Genomic DNA, 23,098 nt, shown 5'->3' with positions numbered 1-23,098 from the left:
CGTAAGGCTACCTAAGTTTGGAATATATGTTTCCAGCTTGCAACTTACATGCACACATTAATCTTTGTCAAGCTGATCTTGTATGCAATTACAGCTTATTATCTCTGGACCCATGTCACATTTTCCCAGACTTTTAGTTGTTGTAAAAACACTCAGGAAACAAAAGTTATGTACAATTTTATTTTTAACCTCCAACCCCTTTTAGTTCACATATACACTTTCTAAAAAGGGAAAGCACCCCCTTCACATATGGACAGAAGGTCCAAACAGACAGCTACATGCACAGGGCTTACTCCTTCTAAAGTTAAGTTTAATCATACTGAAAATGCATATCATAACCTGTGCATCCTCCTGCACCCACACCATCCATTATTGTCTTATCTTAACTTCTCTCCCAGACATGAAAAACAACTTGCATACTCTCACTTGACTGATTTTTAGTTTAAAGAAAAAGTGTCCTTGTTACAATTAAATGAATAGATTTTGCACATTTGTGACTTATACTGAAGAGCCTGATGTTACTAGGGATACATCTGCTTGTATTCCCTTTAATGTATCAGACTTCATTTATTTTCACTGAACAGCTTAGTGTTCCCCCTTACAGATGCCTCAAAGGTTACAGTTCAGTCATTTCCTGATTAATTGTCTATGCCTGCAGACAGTTTGACTGTACCTACAAAGCTCTACTGATAGATAAAAAGCAGACCAGCAAGTGGTTATGGAGATGTATGACATAATTAATCTGAAATACTATAAAAACTATTATTGTACATGATTTTATTGTGCACTTCCACCTGTATGCATAACACCAGGGAAACTTCCATAATTTAGTACAAACATACGATCAGTTCACTTCACCCTCTTCCACTTAACAGCCCAAGATCACAAAATTATACTGCTTATATCTAGGCTTTATCTTGTTACAGCATAACCCCAAATACATTACAATTGAAAAACTATGTTCTTACTTTAATATTATTGGCATTAACAGAAGTTAATAAGATAAAATAAGACACCCCTTCTCTTCAAAACAGACTCCTCCCATCTCACATTAAAGTTTCTCTACATACTTTATAGAACTGCTTTATAAGGTAACATGTGCTTGACTTCAAAAAATGTATTATACATGTATTACTTAAGCAATAACCACTGAGTGGGTGTAGGTATATGAAGATTTACCCACTGTTAGCATGGTTTGGTCACAAGGGCAAAGCCCGAGTGATTAAACAAAGCCAACCATGGGTAAATCCTCATATACCTATACCCACTCATTGGTTATTGCTGTTATATAATGATATTATTTAGTTTTCTTCAATAATGTCTTTGTATAACAGTACCATAATGATCCTCTATGCTGTTCCTGTTCTTCCACATTTGTTGATGTACTGTGCATGCTTATGTACCTTATGTTCCCACACTTGAAGAGTACATCACTGCTGTTCAAAATAAACAGGGGGAAAAAAAGAATCTGCATTGCTTTTTTTTTTTTTTACTACAAAATGCAGACAATTCAGAGGTATAACAGTCTGCTGAGACTGTAGAAATACAAGGAAAATAAGGTATGTTTCTTTAGTTTTACAGAATGTACCTGATTTTTCTTGTATTTGGTCTGCCCTGCAAACATATCTCCTAACATCTTAGCCCAAGAAATGCAAACAAAGCCTTTACTAACAGGGGATAAAGGCCCCCAAAAAGGGACAGGTTGTAAATGTTGTTTTTATAAACTTAGAAAGCTACTAAAAATAACAGGATTTGTGTTAGAGTGCATTGTCTGAAAGATATGAAGTATAAAAATGAAAGACATGTCATTATTTAGTGACTTCACACCTCAGTGATTTGTAAGAAAACCACAAATTATATGAGGAACAGACCAAAAATATGAGACAAAATGTAGGCATTCTGTGAAAATCTGGACAGTTGAGAGGTATGCCTCTGTAGCATATATCAGTAGAAAAAAGTCTGGCTACTCAATGGCCTTTTAGCGAACAGACTTTTTCTATTGGTATATGCAGTGGGCACATTGGTCTGTCCAATCAGATAATCTTTTTTGAATAACAATAACCCATCATTGTATAATAAGAAATAAATAACTTTTCTTATTTACAGTTACATCTTCATTTCCTCCATTATCCTTCTAACATTAATAACAAAGTAGAAAAGTACTCTTTAGAGAATTTTTAAAACCTTCCAAGTCATTACATTCTCAAAACATTTTCACAGTTACCTCTCTCTCGTGTCAGAATTATCTGAAGTTTGCTTGGGGTATAAGAATACATATGCAAATACTTCCAAGCAAACATCCTTAACCATCTGGACTTTGCTGCACACTTGGGAGCCATACAGATGTCCTCCCATTCCTTTTTTAGTAAAAAAAAAAAAAAATCTTTGTAATTTTTCCAACTTAGTATAATTATTTTTGAGTATGAACAAAAATCTACACCATATTCCATTACCGATCTTATCAATGATTTATAAATCGGTCCCAAAACTGTAAAATTCATTGATGATATAGTTCTAAATAAAGTTTTAATAAAGGTCAAAAAACATCTCATCAAAATATTACCAACATGAAATGAAAAATGTAACTTACTATCTCCCAAATCCATACGTTTGTCACATTCTTTTTATTAATTAAATTATTTATGTATTTATTTATTTAACATTTGTTAACCAGGAAACTCTGACAAGACAGATCCCATTTTTAGTGGAGACCTGGGGAGAAATACTCCAGACACATGTTTCTTCTAAAATAATTGAGCCCAATGAGTAGGGATAGCCAAGATGCAGTTTTCCAAAATGCATCACTTTACATTTAGAAGTATTCCAATAAATACCTAGAATGAAATTTAATGAAAACAAAGCAGAAACAATCTCATTACACCAAAACATTAATATCAAACTGAAGAAAAATACAAATTGAATTGAGCATAAATGAAAACAAAGTACTGAAGAATCAAGGTTTCAGCAATTTAAACAAAATTATAATTTTGATGATATAATAGAAGAAACAGCCAACTACATTAAAAATGCATATTTTTGAAGAGGGATCAATGCTAATAAAACGATAATATTGCCTAAATTCCTATACATGTTACAAGTAACTTTATTAAAAATCTACTCCAAGTCACCAAACCCAACAACTCTGCAGGGGAAGCGCTATTCTCCTACTCCATATCCAAAACCTGGAACTCACTTCCCACTGCCATAACTACCCTCCCTTCCAGTAGTCTCTTCAAAAATGCTCTTAAAGCACACCTAAAATCTCACTGGCTGTGTCCTTGTCCATACCCCAACTAACCCCTCTTTCTCCTGTACCACTAATTAGCTGCCAGCTCTACTATTACTTGTCAACAGGTTATCAGTATTTCATTACTATTTCATATCCTTTAACTAGCAGATGATTGCAGTACGATGTTTACTCTTTTCTCTATGTGAGAAATTAATACTACTAGGAAAATGTATTGTACCTTATATTGTTAGTACACTCTGACATATGTCATTACCTGTCAGACTGTGTCTTTGCTATAAATACGCTGTTTTTTTCCCTCTGAAATGCTAGATTATACTCTTATATTATGTGAAATTTTGCTTATCTGAATATATGGAGCCTTCCTTGTGATATTATACTCTGACATATAGGTCATTTCTCCTGTTGAACTGTGTCTTTACTATAATTATACTGTTTCTTTTTTCATCTGAAATGCTAGATTGTACTCTTATATTATGTAAATCTCGTATGTCTGAATATATAGAGCTTTTCTCCCCAGGCCTCTGCTGAAAATGGGCATATACCCAGTCGGACTTTTCCGGTCAACAAATGTAAAATAAAAAATAAATAAATAAATAAATTTAAAAAATGGACAAAGACTTTAAAAATGTTTTCTGGGATCCACTAAAACCCAGAGTAGCTTTTATAAACCATATATGGGCTTGCAGAAAATGGCAGTCTAACATTTCTTAATATTAGTTCTTACATAATAGGTTCATAGGTTCATAGGTAGGTACTAGGCTATCTGCCTGAGGGCATTTATAAGCCTAGCCAGAGTGTGCCGGCTTTTGCCGCCCCATTGATTAATTAACTGATCCTCTGTCAAGCAGAGCCAATAAAGTGATCCCAGGGATGTATTTTCTGTTACCCATCCACTCGTCAAGGTTTCTCTTGAAGAGTGTTAGTGAGGGGGTCTACCTGATGTAATTTGGAATTTTGTTCTAAAGCATGGGGTCTCTGTGACAGGAATCTATCTCTCCAACATGTTCTATTTATTGTTGTGGCGAGGTTTAGTGCGTGGCTCATAGTGACTTGGATTTTTTAGGTGGAGCATGTCCATCAATTCTGAGTTGGACATGGCTTTGTAAGTCAGGCAGAGATCACCTCTGAGTAAGCGATATGCTACTGAGTACAGCCAGAGTTTTTTCAGTCGGGCTGCATAGGACAAATGTTTGAGGCCAGTAATCCTCTTGGTGAGGTACTTTTGTGGTCTTTCCAGCTCTTGGAAGTGTCTTGTGAGGTACATCCCAAATGGGGCATTGTACCCTATGATGGGTCTAATGAGTGACGAGTAGAGGGGCACTATAACCTCTTTATTTCTAGATGCGAACCCTTTAGTAATTAGATGGGCCACATAGAAGGATTTCCTAACTACTTTGGCAATATGATTGTCAAAGGAGAGATTACTATCTACCTGGGTCCTCAGATCTCTTATTACCTCTTCTGTATTAAGGGGGCTGCCACCTATGTGGTAATTCGTGGGTGTTTTGTTTTTTCCAAACAGGATGACTGTGCATTTTTTGGCATTTAGCTTGAGGCCATGACTTTGACACCAGGTGTCCGTCTCAGTAAGGCCCTTTTAGAGCATGTCCGTGTCAGCGGAGAGTCAATTATGGCTCCCAGTTTGCAGTCAATGGCGAACTTGGTTAGCCATAGTCCTCCTGTGTTTGCCTGTACTTCTGAGAAGTATATGCCAAACAGTAGGGGGTCCCAGGACTGAGCCTTGTGGGATACCACTTGTGACTGGTTTAGAGTCGGACCTGGAGCCTGCTATTCTTACCGTGTGAGTTCTGTCTGTAAGCCAATTGGCAACCCATCTCATGACGTAGGGGTTTATGTTCAGGCTGGTGAGTTTTTCTGTAATACTCGAGTGGGGAATGGTCTCAAAAGTCTTGGTGAGGTCAAGGTAGGCTGTGTGAACCACCTTTCCCTTGTCTATGGCCTTGGTGACTGTCTTGAAGAAGTCAACCAGGTTTAGTAGGCATGATCTGCCCTTAACAAAGCCAAACTGGGTTGGGTCAAGTGTTTGGAGGTTCCCAATGTCTTTGTTAATGAGTTCTATGATGATGCACTCCATAGCCTTGCAGACAAGGTTAGTCAGGCTTATGGGGCGATAATTATCAGTTGTGGCCCCTCCTGTGTGGACAGGACTAGCCATTGCTGTACGCCATTCTATGGGCACGTAGCCTGTGGAGAGGCTGAGGTTGAACAGCATGTTTAGGTGGGGGGTTAGTTCGTTCTGTAGTTCATGCAAGACGCAGCCTGGGACACCATCTGGTCCCAATGACACTGTGTTTTTGGTTTTGAAAGGGCTGTTTTCACCTATGCGTCTGTGATTTTTGGGACACTACACTTTTCCAGTATTGTTGTGGGCCCTTTTGGAGGTGAGAGGGGGGTGAAGTTTGCACTGAATCTATCTGCCAGGATGTTAGCAATATCAGTAGGTTCCATATATTTTGTACTATTTTGCACTAGTTCACTACATATCTGCGAGATGCCACTTAGTTTCTTAACATAGCTAAAGAAGGCTTTGTGGTTATCTTTTGAATCATTGGTTATTTTTCTTTCAAAGTTAGCCTTGGATGATTTCATGAGGGACCTTAGTTTCTTACTGATACTGATCAGGGATGTCTTTCCTTCTTGGGATTTGCTTTTTTCTCAACTAGTTTCCTCCTTCTATTGTATACCCTGTTTATTGCAGGGGTCCACCAAACTGGTTTCCTTCTCTTAGAGGAGTGAGTCTTGGTTTTGCTAGGGATGGCATGATCCATGCATCCTTGTAGGTGCTCATAGAGTGCATTTGTAAAGGTTTCTGCATCTTGGGCTGCATTATCCTTTAGCATGGGGGCTGTGAAACTTACCACCTCTGTCTTAAGTAAGGTGAAGTTTGCTTTAGAAAAGTTTTTTACTGTGGTTTCCTTACTTGGGGGTGGTGGTGTGGTGTGGACATCCAGAGTGATTAGTTTATGGTCTGATCTAACCAGTAACGGGTTGACCTCCGGTGTGGAACACCTGTCGCCCATGTTGGTAATGACCAGGTCCAGTATGTTTTCACCTCTGGTAGGGGAGTTTACCATTTGATCCAGGGCATTTGAGTTGATGAATTCCAGGAAGCAATAGGCCTGGGAATTTGTACTCGAGTAGTTTTCCCAGTGAATGGTAGGGTAATTGAAATCGCCCAATATCAGGGTGTTCGATAGGACCTTCATGTTTTCCAGTGTCTCCAGAAATGTGGAGTGGTGGTCCTGGGTCATGGAGGATGATCTGTAGCAGGCCACAATTTGCATTGCAGATTTGCCCAATGTTAGTTGCACATGGATGATCTCAGAAGTATCATCCTGCACCACTAACCTGGAGGTGTAAGTATCCTTGATGAATATGGATACACCCCCTCCTTTTGTGTTTCGGTCTATGTTCTGTGGCCGAAACGTGTGGTATGAGTTGTAGCCCAGTAGTGCTGGGGTGCTCTCTGGAGCCTTGAACCAGGTTTCAGTTACTGCACAGATGTCGACGTTCTCCATACTGAGGAGCTCTTCGAGCACGTGCATTTTGAGATTTAAACTCCTGGTGTTGAGTAGCATAACCCTCAGGTTTTTGTTAATTGTGCTGTTTATGGAGGTGGGTTTGACTTTTGAGCCTTGCCTAAAAAAGCACTATGGGGGCAGCAAGAGCCTTGGCCAGTATTTGAAAGCCTAGAGGTGACAAGTGCAAGCCGTCTCTTGTGAAGCAACGCGGCTTGTCGAGCAGGCCTTCCCAGACTGACAGACACTGGATCCCCTTTGAATGACACCAGAAGCTTAGCCAATTGTTGAAATTGATAATTTTTTTCTTTATACTGAGGTATCATTCTTGGTGAAGGCAGGATGCTACTCAGGGTCAGGGTCATACCAGCCTGGGCTACATAATCCAGAGGGCTCTTCCATGTCTCTTTTCATGTAGTCCAGGGAGATATATCTCAGGTCATTCACACCAACATGAACAATGACAGTCATATTTGTACTTGTTCTGGAGTGACCTGTGTGCTTGTGTTATGTGGCGGATTCTGGCTCCCAACAGGCAGCTAACAGTAACCTTCTGCTTGTCCAGCCTAGTGAGTGGGACATCAGTGTGCCTGACTATAGAGTCATCTATTACTAGTGTGTTAGGTATGTTATTTCGCCTTAAGGGCTGTGATTGTGCGGCACATTGATTTTGTGTTTTATGTGTTGCCTGGTTTGTGACGGGAAGTGCAGGTTGTTTGGGTGTCTGCTTTGGAGGTCTCTGATGCTTTTGCAGATTTTTATTTAGAGCCCCCGAGTATGATTTTGTGTATTTATGTGTATTTTTTGCCAGTGCTGTTTTAGTAGATCTGTGTGCAGTTGTAGTTGTGGTGCAAGTGTTAACCTTCTCCTCTTGACTGTCTGTTCCAGTCTTGGGTGGAGACAGCTTAGCTTCCAGTTTGGCTGTATATAATTGCATCTCTCGCATATGTTAGTGTTTTGTGGTAGGAGGAGAGGGTTGTCTGTGTACATGAAGCAGTTTTAACATTGCCTCAGGATACCCAGATTCACCAGCTGGACTGGAGAGTGCACCTGAAGTTGCCCTTTGGTCATGCCTAAATAGTAGGGTGAGCTGCTTAGTCGCTTGGTTGGTGAGGGGGTGAATAAAGAGCCTTGCTCTGCTGGGCAATCAGTGTCAGGGTATATTAATGACTGCTATTAGGTCTGAGCAAGTGCTGGGCTGTAAGATGCTTTTTGAGTGCTTAGGTTGAGAGTTAGACTAGTTTCAAGGGAAAAACTGAAGAGGAGACTTAGTGGAGCCGGGAATAATTTAACCGTAGCTAACCAGCACTGCCTGGTGTGCAAAACCGCGCAAACATGGGTTTTATAGTAGGGAAATGAAAGAGATAGAAATTAGCCCAAAAATAGCCAATAAACTACTAACTTCTGGGCTGGAACCACTCCTCCACGGACAGATGTCAAACTCAATAGATGATAATTCCTGAAGTTATCTTTCTTTCGCTGAATACTATTGTTAACCCTGAATATAGAGAAATGTCAAACAAAACATTTTATAGCACATTAAGACCTTTGTATATAGAAGCCAAACAATAAATCAGTAGCTTATCAAGGGTGGGGTGAAAGGGCAGACATCCAGAAGGAAATTGTTAGGGGGCATGACTGAGAGTTCCTGTAATCTTTTTTTCTGTATCAGAATGTCTGGACAGAAACACAGAAAGGTACTTCAGTGCATTCAGTAAAAGGTGAATTATTTCTTTCTTTTTTTTTTTTTTTTTTTTTTTTTTTTTACTTTTCACCCCCAAGGGAGTGGTGCATATGGACTGGCACTGAGCTAGATGATCCAGTTATGGTTCTGACTGGTATTTTTAAGAATATTATATATATATATATATATATATATACTACTCATAGTTAAGATTTTTTATATTATTTTCTATTACTAACAGTTTAACTAGAACAAAGAGTAAAAAGATCACACAGATAACCAACTGGTTAAAAAACACAAAAAGAAAAATCTAGCAAAGCTAGACTTCTAACTGTGTGACACCTTAAACCTCTTACATCAGAGGCCTCATGGAATATATGCAAATCACCCTTTAAAGATATCAATTGTTTCAGCTAAATAGCAATTCTGAATGTCCATGACTTTTTCTTTTATTTTCATTTTAAGTCTGTTTATGGATAATTTCAAACCATTAAAGCCAAACCCCTCTAGCTATAGACATGCATGTTTCTGCCTTGTTATAACATCATTAGCACAACATAAAAGGAATGTTTGACCTTTGGAAACACAAGGTTGTCATACCCAGTTGATATCCATAAACATTAAGGTGTCTACAAAATATCCCAACGAACAAACTAAAACAAAGAGTAAAAAGGTCACACAAATAACCAACTGGTTGAAAAACACAAAAAGAAAAATCTAGCAAAGCTATACTTCTAACTGTGTGTTACCTTAAATTTCTTGCATCAGAGGCCTCATGGGATATATGCAAATTACTCTTTAAAGTTATCAAGTGTTTCAGCTAAATGGCAATGCTGAATGTCCTTGACTTTTTCTTTTACTTTCATTTTTAAGTCTATTTATGGACAATTTCAGGCCCTGTGTTTCCAAAGGTCAAACACTCCTCTTATGCTGTGCTGATGATGTCATAAGAAGGCAGAAACATGCATGTCTACAGCTAGAGGGGTTTGGCTTTAATGGCCTGAAATTGTAAAAAAGAGTTAAAAGGTCACACAGATAACGAACCGGTTAAAAAAACACAAAAAGAAAAATCTAGCAAAGCTAGACTTCTAACTGTGTGATACCTTAAACCTCTTGCATCAGAGGCCTCATCTAACTGTGTGATACCTTAAACCTCTTGCAACAGAGGCCTCATTGGATATATGCAAATCACCCTTTAAAGATCCAGGTCAGAGCCACATGAATGTTTGCTGTTGTGTTCTGCTCTGACGGAAGGAATGTGCAAAGCCTGAAGACAAAAGTTGCTCTTTATTGCCATATCCCAGTCAATCAGACCTAGTCCTCACAGGGGACATGACTTTGTTTCCCCTTGTTTGTTTGTTTATATATAATGACTATGGTGTTGTCTGTTATCAGGAACACTGGTCCATTGATACACAGCTGACTTAAGGCTTTGATGCTTTTATTAGCATCATCATTTCCTTGAAATTTTTGTGGTACTTCCTGAAATGAGACTACCATGTTTGAGACACTGCCCGACCATGCAAAGTCTGAAGTGTCGGTCATGACTGAGGGGGAAGAAATGGGAGGTCCAGACTGAGCAAGACCCAAACACCTTATTATAAGAGTTCCTTCTTCATTAAACTGAGTACTGGATCCTGGTAAGACAAGGGATTAAGATGTCGGATTCAAACCAGTTTAAGATGTCACTGGATTTTTTTCATATATAGTCTGACAAACGGTGATAGATATTATATAACATTAAATATTTTTCCCCAAAGAAATGATGAAAGCATGCTTTTATTAATACAAGGTTTTGAAATAATGCTTGTTCTTATATCTTAAATACAAGGTTTGAAATAAATGTTTGTTTCCAAAAAGCAGAAACTACGAGGCTGAGCTGCAGAAGTTTAGAACAGACAATGTGCTTAAGCAATGCCAAAAAGCAGAAACTACAAGGCTGAGCTGCAGAAGTTTAGAACAGACGATGTGCTTAAGCAATGCCAAAAAGCAGAAACTACAAGGCTGAGCTGCAGAAGTTAAGAACAGACGATGTGCTTAAGCAATGCCAAAAAGCAGAAACTACAAGGCTGAGCTGCAGAAGTTAAGAACAGACGATGTGCTTAAGCAATGCCAAAAAGCAGAAACTACAAGGCTGAGCTGCAGAAGTTAAGAACAGACGATGTGATTAAGCAAGCATGAAATGGAGAGTTAAGAATGGATACAATGTACTGAAGCAAACAGCTGTCAGACACCTGCAAAAATAATTTCTGATGAAACATGCTTAGTTAACTTAACTGCAACAATGTTTGTGGGCTAAACATAACTGTAAATGGCATCCTGTTATAATAATATTTGGAGCATACAAAAAAAAGAGAAGTTGTTCATAAAAGGAATATCTGGGACTTTTTGTAAAGTCTTCAGATGCAGCAATGAAGAAAAATAACCAAAGAAGGACATGGAACAGAAATCAGTCATGCAAACTGCAAGGACATTGAAAAACAACATCTGCTGCTTTGAAAAGTGTATATAAACTGGACATTGTTTTCTCTTCTCCAGAGATGTATTGATCAAGTGTGCATTGATCCAATTTGTTAGAAGCAAAGACTTTATTCTAGTCATGTTATAATAGAACTGAAATAACTCTGACAGATTTAACTGCTTGGGAAGATTTTGTACTGATACAATAAATAGTAATGGATACAGTAGTACGTTTTCAGTCTTGTCAGTTCTGCCATTATACAATTTAACAAACCGAACCACTAGAATGGAGAAAGCCACAAGCACCTGAATTTTCAGAAACTGTCTTGTAGTGAACATGCTCAAATGGGTTAGATTTAGAAAGTGAGCTTGATAAGATAACAAGTCATCTGGAGGGAGATATGCAAAGGCTAACAAGTTGCCTGGCAAACACCTTAAAAATACTAACTTATGAAAGAGGTTTAAACAAGATTTTTTTTTTTAGCTTTAGCACGAAACCCAGACTGCAGAAAATAATTTATGGTGAACTGAAGAGCAGTTAAGGTGTCTTGGACTGATGGAACTAAGATGTGGATGCCCTGAAATTTGCAAAAGGCTATGACTGAGGCCAAGCCCTTTGTAAAAACTTTTGGGATAGTGGAAAGACCAAAAAGCAAAGGTGTAAACTGAAAGCACAGTCCCAAGGCAAAGAATCTTAGGAAATGCCTGTGCATTTTGTGGACTGAGATAAGTTCACTGTTATTTGAAAAGCCTTGGGAAATAGAAATGAAAAACAGTTTGCAAAGTAAGCATCTTGAATTTTGGAACCAAAAAAAAGATGTTTAGCTTGGAAAGTTCAAAAACTGGTCTCAATGTGCCTTCCTTTTGGGGAACCAGAAAGAGTCTGGAATAAAAACCTTTTCCTCTTTAGGATGGAGGCTCCAGTCCTATTACATCATTGGACAGTAGATCTGTCAGATGTCAAGGAAACAGATGGATTGATTTTTGGAGCATGAGGGATCCCTGATGGGATTGGAAAGGATGTCCACTGAAGCCTGTAACCATCATTGATTATTTTAAGAAGCCAGACATCTGATGTTATCTATTTGTAGAAACGTAAGCAGTAGGAGAGATTGCCTGCAGTGTTGGAAGAATGGCTGGGGTGAGGAAGAGAGGGAGGGGTAAGGATGCATAGGTAGTTTTTGGCCTTACATTTGAAAGAATGGTCTTGGGATCCATCTCCCTTTCTTTTTCAATCTACTTGACATTTCTTCTCATATTGCTGTCTAGCTGCCTTTGGATGGGAGGCTTTAAAGGACTTTCGAAAAAAGAAAAGGTAATGAGGAAGATGGATAATTCCTTTGGTATCTTAGGAACAGAAGACAAGAAAACTTGTTTGACTCCTTTCATCAGCTTACCCATTTCCTCCAGTTTCTTTAATACTTCCGATGAAGAATTGCAAAATGAAAGGACTGTGTTAATAGGATCATTAAACAGCTGAGCATTAACAACATCAAGCAAATTCTGTAATCTTATCCATGCATTTCTACACGCAACAGTACCAGTAGCAGCAGCCTTGGACCAGACAAAGATGGATAATTCATCTAGTATTTGGGAATAAGAGACAAAAAGAGTTGTTTGACCCCTTACATCAACTTGCCCCTTTCTTCTGGTTTCTTCAATACTTCTAATGATGAATTGCAAAATAAAAGGACTATGTTAATAGGATCATTAAACAGCTAAGCATTAACAACATCAAGCAAATTCTGTAATCTTATCCATGCATTTCTACATGCAACAGTACCAGTAGCAGCAGCCTTGGACCAGACAAAGATGGATAATTCATCTAGTATTTGGGAATAGGAGACAAAAAGAGTTGTTTGACCCCTTGCATTAACTTGCCTCTTTCTACCGGTTTCTTTAATACTTCTAATGATGAATTGCCAAATAAAAGGACTCTGTCAAGAGGGGCAGTAGGTAACTGAACTTTAACATCATCAGGGAAATTCTGTAATCTGTCTATGCATTTCCATGGACTACAGTACCAGTAGCAGCAGCCCTGGATACATCATCTACTACGTCATAAGCACACTTAATAGTATGTTTAGTAATCTGCGAAGCAGAATTAAACATTTCAAATGGGGACAATTTATTGTCAGAGTTAGGAAGTGAAGCTAAGATTTGCAGCATGTTAGCAAAACTACATAAAAGATGCTCTGACATGTGAGTCTGGTTAGGATTTGAAGCCGAAAAAGCCTTATAAGCTTTGTTCCCATCCACGGGGTCTGCAACAAGGTTTCTATAAAGAATTTTATGCGTGTGTGTCAGGCGCCCTATTAAATCTGTAAGATTTATTTGGGGCAGAGAGTTAGGAATCAGGAGGGAAAGAAAGGCAGAAGCAAATGCATTGTCCATGTTTCTCTTCAGAGATTCTAACATTTCTCTACCCTCCCATTTAAAATATTCCTTCATTTTTAAAATTGTATCACCAAAATAAATGGATGGGGAACCGTAAATTCACTCCTGGGGTACTGCCCATGTCCCTTATGGACAGAGGCAGTCTGTGAAATAAATCAGGGCTCTAACACCCAAAGACCCCCGACCCTGATACTACCCCATCCCATATCTGGGGAATTAAGATATAACACTGTCATATCCTGTGTATTATTGGCTAGGCTTTTAAAGGCTCTTGTGCCATTAGCCTAGTAACCACCTATGAACCTAAAAAAAATTCCTTCATTGGGTGGAGATAATATCTTCTGATTCAGTCTCACAAGGAGTAGGTTGGGTTAATTGGGAGGCATAGTCCAATATCTGATTCAGAAATAACATCTTTATCTGAGTAAGAGAAGGCTCTCTTTCTCTTAACTAGTGTGGAAACTAGAACTGAAGGCTGAGGGATTCTTGATTGGCGTGGAAAAACTGGATTGCTTTAAACAGGCTTTGGGCAATATTATACCAGTCATCTTGAGATGTTCTCTGCGTAGAAGGGGTACAAAGAGCTGACAGATATTTTGCCTTTTGAGTATTGTTTTTTTAGAAGTCACTAGCCTGGAGGGGTGTCCAAAGGCTTGACCTCCATCAAAGATCTAGCAACATTCTTCCTCACCAATACCTGCTAAATACCTCCTACACCTCTAGTAGTAGTAGACCCATAATGAGCGGTATACCCCAAGGATCAGTCTTGGGGCCTCTGCTGTCTGGTATATTCTTTTCTGAGAGCAAGCCAAAACCAGTGGTCTGTGGCTGACCAAGTTTGCAGATGACTGGAAACTGGGTACTGTCTTAAATTCCCCGAGTGATGTGAACATCCTCCAAGAGGGCCTTACCCAAACTAATGACTGGAGCCAGAAGCATGGCCTCAAACTGAATGCCAAGAAATGCATCATTATTTTCTTTAGGGAAAATGTCATCACCACTAATTATCACATTAATAACAACGTGCAGTCAGTCGTGAGGGACATGGTCATCCAGGTTGACAGCAACCTGACTTTTGACCACCCTGTTATATGGAAGGATTTCTACATGGTCCACCTCATAAATAAGAGTATTTCATCCAGGAACAAGGAGGTCATAACATCCATGTACTCCTCCCTTATCAGACGCATTATCGAGTAGAGTGGCCCCTTTGGCATATACCTTGCCAAGCACATGCAGCAGTTGGAGATACCACAGAGCTTCCTGACTAGGAAAATCCAGGGTCTCAAACACCTATCTTATACAGATAGGCTAAAATCCCTGTCCCTCTACTCAGTCTCATACAGACTGCTCAGAGGTGACCTATGTCTGGCATATAAGGCCATTTCAGACCCAGCCTTGATGGAGTTGTTGCACGCAACCTGCATGCAAGGCCTTAACCTGGTCTGTGACATTAATAGAACTTGTTGACGGGATAGGTTTGTGTCCCAAAGACTCCCCTCTCTGTGGAATAGACTACCTCTCCATGTCAAGCAGAGTACCTTTCTAGCCCTCTTTAAGAGGAACCTGGATGACTGGATGGGAAACAGAAAATACACCCCTGGGATCTCACCTGTGTCCCTGCTGGACAGGGGAGACAGGTGCTGACTTTGAGGGAGCATGGACTAAATTCTTGGTAGGCATATAAGGGCCTCCGGGCCAATAGCCTAGTATCATCCTATGAACCTATGAACCTACACCTTTAGAGACTGTGATCCTAGGTTGTCCCTTCACATATAAAGCCTAATGTACAGTTTGAACAGAGATGCTTAAATCCCAAGCCATAGCAGCTTCCTGAGAGGGTGCACTACAGTGACTATGAGAAACAGACTTATGGTTCAAGGACTGCAAAAGTGCCTCAGTAGAGACATCATACACAGATCACAGAAAAGGGGGTAACATCTGGTATTCCCTGGATATCTCTTTCAATGCCTTTTTCTTTTTCCTCTGAGGGATGAGATCCACCAAAAGAAATTCATTCAACATGGTCTTGCATGCAAACTGTTTAAAGTGCTTATTCCCTAGAAACAAGTTTAAAGAATTTTGCCTAATCCTTAATGTTTTGGGAGTAAAATAAATACATATCTGACAGGACCTGGTATTGTGTAGATCTCCTGAACTAAACCAAGAAGAATGTGTGACCTTGTAGGGAGTCTGTCTACAAACAAACATTTACCCTTCCTGGCAGAAGTGAAAAGATATGACTATACTTTTCTTCAGACAAAAGAAGGTTCCAAAGGGGATACTTATCTGCTCAGTTTTGTAGCCAACGCCGTCTGTTCAACTCACAACACTAAGCTGACAAGAAGTTTGCTTAAGCATACTAACATGGCAAGAACATTCTGAGTTTGTTCACAGCCATACATCCCTCTTACACCAGCATCTGCTCTCGAAGGAGCCCAAAGCTTTGTAGACTGGCTGGATGTTCAGTACTTGGCAGGATACATTGCATATAGTTATGGCTACTTTAAAAGTGATCTAATGAAGACCACAGAATGTGTTTTGTAGCATAATCAAATATTTTGTTTTTTTTTCAAATGCTGAGCAGCCTCTAGATTTGGAATACATTAGAAGCTGATATGGTTTTGTTATCTGTTGAGATAAGTAAACCATATCAACTTTGCAGGCTAACAAAAATACAGGTAACTAACTTTCTTTTTACAATTTTATCACAGTAGGCATTGTAGAGATATCTGCTAATTCATTTATCTACTTGAATGTTTTTACTTTGTAAACATGTATTTATGCAGTTATTCATCATACTTAAATGGCACATAGATGTTTGTTTTTATACTTCTTTTAATCTGTAGTGAAGTTTCAGTTTTGTACTCTGTATTATACGGGTTCATAGGTTCATAGGTGTGTACTAGGCTAATGGCCTTGGAGCATTTACAAGCCTAGCCCGTAGATGTGCCCTGGCATTATGCCACCTGACATTAGTTCCCAGTGCCTCTGTTGAGCCACTGCAGTGATCCCCGGGGTGAACTTTCTATTTTCCATCCACTTATCAAGATTTCTCTTGAAGAGGGCCAGTGAGGTGCTCTGGTTAACATGTATGGGAAGTCTATTCCATAGCATGGGCAGTCTCTGGGTTATGTACCTGTCCCTCCATCATGTTCTTTTGATTGTTGTAATGAGGTTGAGGTCTCTGAAGCGTGTGGTGTGGAAGGATTTGGATTTCTTTAGATGTAGCATTTCTAACAGAGCTGTGTCAGACATGGCTTTGTAAGTCAAGTAGAGATTGCCTCTTAATAGATGATATGAGACAGAGAATAGCTGGAGTTCATAGGTTCATAGGTTGGTACTAGGCTATCGGCCCTAGGGCCTATACAAGCATAGCCATAACAATTTCCTGGCTATTTCTTCCCACACTATTTACTTCCCTAGACCCCTGTCTAGCAGGGCGACTGACATGATCCCCAAGGTGAATTTCCTTTCTCCCATCCAATCGGCAAGGTTCCTTTTGAAGAGGGCCAAAGAGGCACTCTGCTTGACATGTATGGGCAGTCTATTCCAGAGTCTGGGGAGTCTTTGGGTCAGGAACTTATCCCTCCAGCATGTTTTGTTTATTGTGATGACAAGGTTTAGATCCCTGGAATGTGTGGCTCTGAGGGATTGGGATTTCTTTAAGTGTAGCATGTCCAACAGCTCTGGGTATGACATGGCCTTGTATGTTAAGCAGAGATCGCCTCTGAGTAGAAGATATGCGACAGAGTATAGCTAGAGTTTTTTAAGGCAGTCAGCATAGGGCATCTGCTTTAGCCCTGTGATTCTTTTAGTTAGGTATTTCTGCAGCCTTTCTAGTTGTTGCAGATGTCTTGAGAGGTACATACCAAATGGGGCATTGTATTCTATAATGAGTCTAATGAGGGATGAGTGTAATGGGACAATGACCTCCTTTTTTCTGCATGAAAAGCCCTTAGTGATGAAGTGTGCCACATAGAAGTATTTCCTGACTGTTGTGGTGATGTGGTTATCGAAGGTGAGACCACTGTCCACCTGTGTCCCTAAGTCTCTTATCACACTTTCGGTGTTTAGTGTACTGCTACCTATGTGGTAATTCATGGGTACATGTTTTTTCCCAAAGAGGATAACTGCACATTTCTTGGCATTGAGCTTGAGCCCATGGCTCTTGCACCAAGCATCTGTTTCTGTAAGGCCCTTTTGTAGAGTATCCACATCATTTGGGGATTCAGTAATGGCTCCCAGCTTGCAGTCATCTGCGAACTTTGTTAGCCAGAGTCCCTTAGTGTTGGCCTGTACTTCAGAGAAGTAGATGCCACACAAGAGCGGTCCCAGGACTGAATCCTGAGGTACTCCACTTGTCACTAATCTGGAGATGGATTTGGAGTCGGCTACTTTTACAGTATGGGTTCTGTCAGTAAGCCAGTTGGCAACCCATCGTGTGATGTAGGGATAAATGCCCAGCTTAGTAAGTCTATCTATGATTCCAGAGTGGGGATGGTGTCAAAGGCCTTGACGAGGTCCAGATAGGCTGTGTGGACCACCTTACTCTTGTCCATGGCTCTGGAGACTGATTCGAAGATGTCAATCAAGTTCAGGAGACAAGATCGGCCCTTCACGAACCCAAACTGGGTGGGGTCCAGTGTTTGAAGGTTGCCATTGTCTTTGTTTACAAGTTCCATAATAATACGTTCCATGGCCTTGCAGATCAGGCTCATCAGACTGATGGGGAGGTAGTTCCTGGGATCCAAGGTGTATCCCCCCTTGTGGAGTGGGATAACTGTAGCTGTGCTCCACTCAGTGGGCACGAAGCCTGAGGTGAGGCTATGATTAAACATGACACTTAGGTGAGGTGCCAGTTCATTTTGTAGTTCATGTAGTACACAGCCCGGGATGTCATCTGGTCCCATGGATGCTGTATTCTTAGCTTTGTAGAGTGCATTTTTTTACCTGTGTGGCTGTTATTACCGGAATTTGGCAATCTTCCGGTATTGAGATGGGCCGTTTAGGGGGTAAGAGGGGGGTGAATTTGGCACTGAATTGATCTGCCAGGATATTGGCAATATCCTTGGGATCAGTATATTTAATGCCATTCTGTTGCAGTTCAGAGCAGATCTGAGCATTACCATTTAGATTCTTGACATAGTTATAGAATGCCTTGTGGTTGTCTTTGGAATCTTTGGCAATTTTATTTTTATAACTAGCTTTGGAGGATTTTATGAGGGATCTCAGCTTCTTACTGAGGCTGGTAAGGGAGTTTTTTGCATCCTGGGATTTTCCTCTTTTCTGCAACAGTTTCTTCCTTTTGTTGTAAAGTTTGTTTATGGCAGGGGACCACCAGATTGGCTTCCTTTTTTGGAGAAGAGCATCTTGGTTCTATTTGGGATGGCATGATTCATGCATGAGTGGATATGCTCGTACAGTGTCTTAGTGTAGGATTCAGCAGTCGAACTTTCAGTTCCCATCTGCATGGGAGTCATGAAGTTTGTCACTTCTGACTTGAGTGGCATGAAGTTGGCTTTGGAGAAGTTTTTATGGAGGTTTCCTTATTGGGGGTGGGGTGGGGGTGGGATGTGGATGTTAAGGGTGATTAGCTTATGGTCAGACCTGACCAACGAGGGGGTGACCATAGGTCTGGAGCATCGATTTCCCATGTTGGTAATGACCAGGTCTAGGATACTGGAGCCCCTGGTGGGAATATGGATTTGTTGATCCAGGGCATTAGAATTTATGAATTCCAAGAACCGTTGGGCAAAGGTGTTGTTACATGAGTAGTTTTCCCAGTTAATGGTAGGGTAGTTGAAATCACCCAGTATTAGGGTGTTTGGTTGTATCTTAATATTTTCCATTATGGTTAGAAAGGTGTAGTGAGAATCTTGGGGCATGGTGGGAGATCTGTAGCAAGCTACAATTTGGATTGCAGTCTTACCTAGTGTTAATTGCACCTGGAGAATTTCAGATGCATTGTGTTGAGCAACTAGCCTGGTGGTGTGAATATCCTTGGTGAATATGGACACTCTTCCACCTTTAGTGTTTCGGTCCTGGTTTGGTGGCTGAAAAGTGTGGTAAGAGTTGTAGCCTGATATTGCAGGGGTGCTCTCTGGAGTCTTGAATCAGGTCTCAGTTACTGCACAGATATCGATGTTCTCCATTTTTAGGAATGCCTCGAGAGAGTGCATTGAGTCTGTTCATGTAGGACATGTGTTTAAGGCCTAGGATCCTCTTCGTGTGGTACTTCTGTGGCATTTCCAGCTGTTGCATGTGTCTAGTGAGGTACATGCCTAATGAGTAGAGAGAGATGATGACCCCTTTCTTCCTGGATGCAAAACCCTTGGTAATGAGGAGTGCCACACAGAAGGACTTTCTGACTACAGTGGCAATGTGGTGGTCAAAGGAGAGGTTGCTGCCAACCTGTGTCCCCAGATCTCTTATAACACCTTCAGTATTTAGTGGGCTCCCATCGATGTGGTAATTAGTGGGAACTGAGTTTTTCCGAAAGGGGATGATGACGCATTTTTTGGCATTAAGCTTAAGGCCATTATTTTGACACCAGTCATTGTTCTCAGTGAGGCCTTTCTGTGTGATGTCTATATCACTTGGGGAGTTAATAATGGCTCCCAGCTTGCAGTAATCTGCGAACTTGGTCAGCCAGAGTCCCTCCGTGTTGGCCTGGACTTCTGAGAAGTAGATGCCAAACAGGAGAGGACCTAGGACCAATCCCTGTGGGACTCCATTCGTGACTGATCGACAGTCTGACTTGGAGTCCGCTACTTTCACATTGTGGGTTCTATCTGTGAGCCGATTTGCAACCCACTTAGTGATATAGGGGTTGATGCCTAGTTTTGTGAGTTTATCAATAACTCCTGAGTGGGGAATGGTATCAAAGGCCAGATCGATGTAGGCTGTATGAACTGCCTTGCCCTCATCCACAGCTCTGGTGACGGACTCAAAGAAGCCAACCAGGTTGAGCAGGCATGATCTACCTTTCACAAAACCAGATTGTGTGAGATCTAGAGTTTGGATATTCCCTATATCCTTGTTAATTAGGTCCATAATGATGCGCTGCATACCCTTACATATCAGACTCGTCAGGCTAATGGGGCTATAATTCTCAGGGTCTGTAGTTGCTCCCCCTTTATGGAGAGGGATGACTGTAGCAGTGCGCCATTCGGTAGGGACAAAGCCTGAGGTGAGGCTGTGATTGAACAGGGCACACAGATGTGGTGCCAGTTCACTTTGTAGTTCATGTACAACACATCCAAGGATATTGTCGGCTTCCATGGAAGCTGTATTCTTGGCCTCGGACTATGCAACTTTAACCTGTGCTGCAGAAATGCTGGGTGCCTGGCATTCCTCTGGTATGATCCTTACTGATTATGCTCCATTATTACTGAATCTAACATCAACTCTCTTTATACCTAGGGTTGCCAGCTGTCTGTCTATCAGCTGATGTGCAACCCTATTTATACCTGTCAGGCAGCCTACAACAGCCTTCAACATATCAGGGACAGATTTCAACAGAATCAATGACAAACCCAGAAATAATTCAGAACAAATAGAGACACTTTTAAAACATTATTAATATTAACTTGAGACATTGACAGAATGATAGAATATGAATTAAGATACCATTTATGAAGTAAACTAAATTTATAACTCTGATTATTGTCAATTATTTATTAAGTGTGTAATTCACCACCTTTTCTCCAGAAATCACCAGTGTTGGGATGGATTAAGAGGAACAGAGTTAAAATTTGAGTAAAACAATCGGAGACATTTGAGAAGTATGCACCTTATCTGATTAACAATTAAAACAAACACATTTTAAATACCATTGCCCTTAAGATAAAGGGCACAAAAGAAAATCATGAAGTTATTAAAACGTTTTCACTCTTTTGTTACAGCTTGATAATTGCACAACTTTTAATCTGCGGAAAGAATCTACAGTGCCGTGACAAATATGGCGGAAAGTATTATCTCTCGTGCTTGAAACGTCATTATTTTGCACCGAAAGTGGCTGTGTAGTGTTCAGCTGGAAACTTTTGACTGAACGTGTGTACATCAATGTCAGTTAATTTTGATGAGAGAAGCGGGGTAGTACCCTGTGTAACTCCATGGGGACGTTGGTATCAGACCATGGAGGAGGTGTTCATTGAAGTTGATGTGACTCCCGGGACATCAGCCCGAGATATCAAGTGTGAACTGGGCAGCAGGCAAATAGGGCTGGGCATAAAGGGTCGTCCAGTGCTGCAGGTAGGGAGTAGAACCTTAGGACAGCTGTGGAAGATGGACAGCTGTTGTGGAGTTATTTCCATATATGTGAGAGATTTAAAACGCGTTGTTAGTAGTAACTGTTCTTGAGATTGTGCCTGTACGTGATATGCGTATTTTGTTTACAAAAGTAGAACATTGTAAATTACGTTGTTTCTTTTATACAGTCTCTACATCCTCTTAAGGTTGTGTGTCTAGAAAGTGGTGAAAGCAAGATAATTTACGTTTGAAGTGTTTGTGCGTATATACATGTTATTACGTGCACTGCATATTTATAATAACGTGGTGACTGTCTTGCTTGAGCAGAAAGCTTACACATTTGGAGTGTTTAGCTTGTGTGTTGCTGTTTAACTTCACCCTGTGTAGTAGAAGGTTAGAGACAGACCATGCAGATAAGTTAAACCTTCATGCTTGTGTGATGGGAGTGTCCGTGTTATATGGGGACAGCGTGGTTAGTAGGTCCTTCAGGCTAGTAGCGGTTAGACTTTTTAAATCACTTGGAGAAAACCGGTGACCTGACTTGATTCAAAACAGTTGCTATTTCATTTTATTAGTATATAAAAAATGCTGTATTTATGGCATTGTGGTGAATTGGACCGAGTAGCTCAAAGGTTTAAGGATGTGAGCTGATAACCACCTTAATTCTATAGTGCTGGGTTCGTCTGACCCTTTTGTTTAATTGCTTACAGTGTTTTTCTGAGCAAGCCACTTATTCAAACTGTGTTCCTGGTTGCCTTTGAACGAAGATGGTTGGTTCCTAGTGGTCTTGCATATAAACAAATGTGAGAAGCACCAAGTAAAACATGTACTGCTCATAAGTTTTGTTTTAAATTTTAATTATTGCATGTATTTAGCAAACAGCATTGTGGTGGTTGCGTTTATGTGGTAAGACCTGTTTAGGGTAGTTTTGACTGTATATAAGGATAGTTTCCATGTAGTAGGCAGGGTGTTGATAATACAGTAGCCAGTTCTGAAACTGGGAACTTTTTTTTTTTTTTTTTTTATTTAGTTATTTGCTTATTGGGGAAAAACAAAAATATATTCAAGAATACATTGAGTAACCCATGTGCAAAACATTTATCAAATTATAAGGTAATACAATAATAAATTATTAACATAGCCTGTCGTCATCATCATCTTTCGGCTGCTCCTGTTAGGGGTCGCCACAGCGGATCATCTTGTTTCCATTTCTTTCTGTCCTCTGCATCTTGCTCTGTCACACCAACCATCTCCGTGTCCTCTCTCACCACATCCATAAACCTTATCTTAGGCCTTCCTCTTTTCCTGTTACCTGGTAGCTTTATCCTTAGCATCTTTTTCCCAATATACTGAGTACCCCTCCTCAGCACATGTCCAAACCAACGTAATCTTGCCTTTCTGGCTTTGTCTCCAAACCTTCCAACCTGGGCTGACCCTCTAAAATACTTATTCCTAATCCTGTCCACCCTCGTCACACCCAGTGCAAATCTTAACATCTTTAACTCTGCCACATCC

At 40.3% G+C, this 23,098-nt stretch overlaps 1 protein-coding gene across 2 annotated transcripts in view; it reads left to right on the top strand.

The window, feature by feature from the left end:
* Positions 1-23,098, top strand: part of NUDCD2 (NudC domain containing 2) — a 503,130-nt gene that overhangs the window by 23,943 nt on the left and 456,089 nt on the right. The window contains exon 1 of one of the 2 annotated variants that reach the window (XM_044068988.1): positions 21,281-21,586. The exons of the other annotated variant lie outside the window; for it this stretch is intronic. Within the exon in view, the coding sequence (XP_043924923.1) occupies positions 21,398-21,586 (189 nt within the window). The 5' untranslated portion in view covers positions 21,281-21,397. Of the gene's footprint in view, positions 1-21,280; positions 21,587-23,098 lie in introns of those variants that run through there. 2 annotated transcript variants of the gene reach the window in all.

The sequence above is a fragment of the Protopterus annectens genome, chromosome 4.part0 (genome assembly GCF_019279795.1).
Source record: "Protopterus annectens isolate FY-2018-M chromosome 4.part0, PAN1.0, whole genome shotgun sequence".
NCBI lineage: Eukaryota > Metazoa > Chordata > Ceratodontiformes > Protopteridae > Protopterus > Protopterus annectens.
The sequence above is the reverse complement of the archived record's forward strand: the minus strand, read 5'-3'. Positions and strand labels throughout refer to the sequence as shown.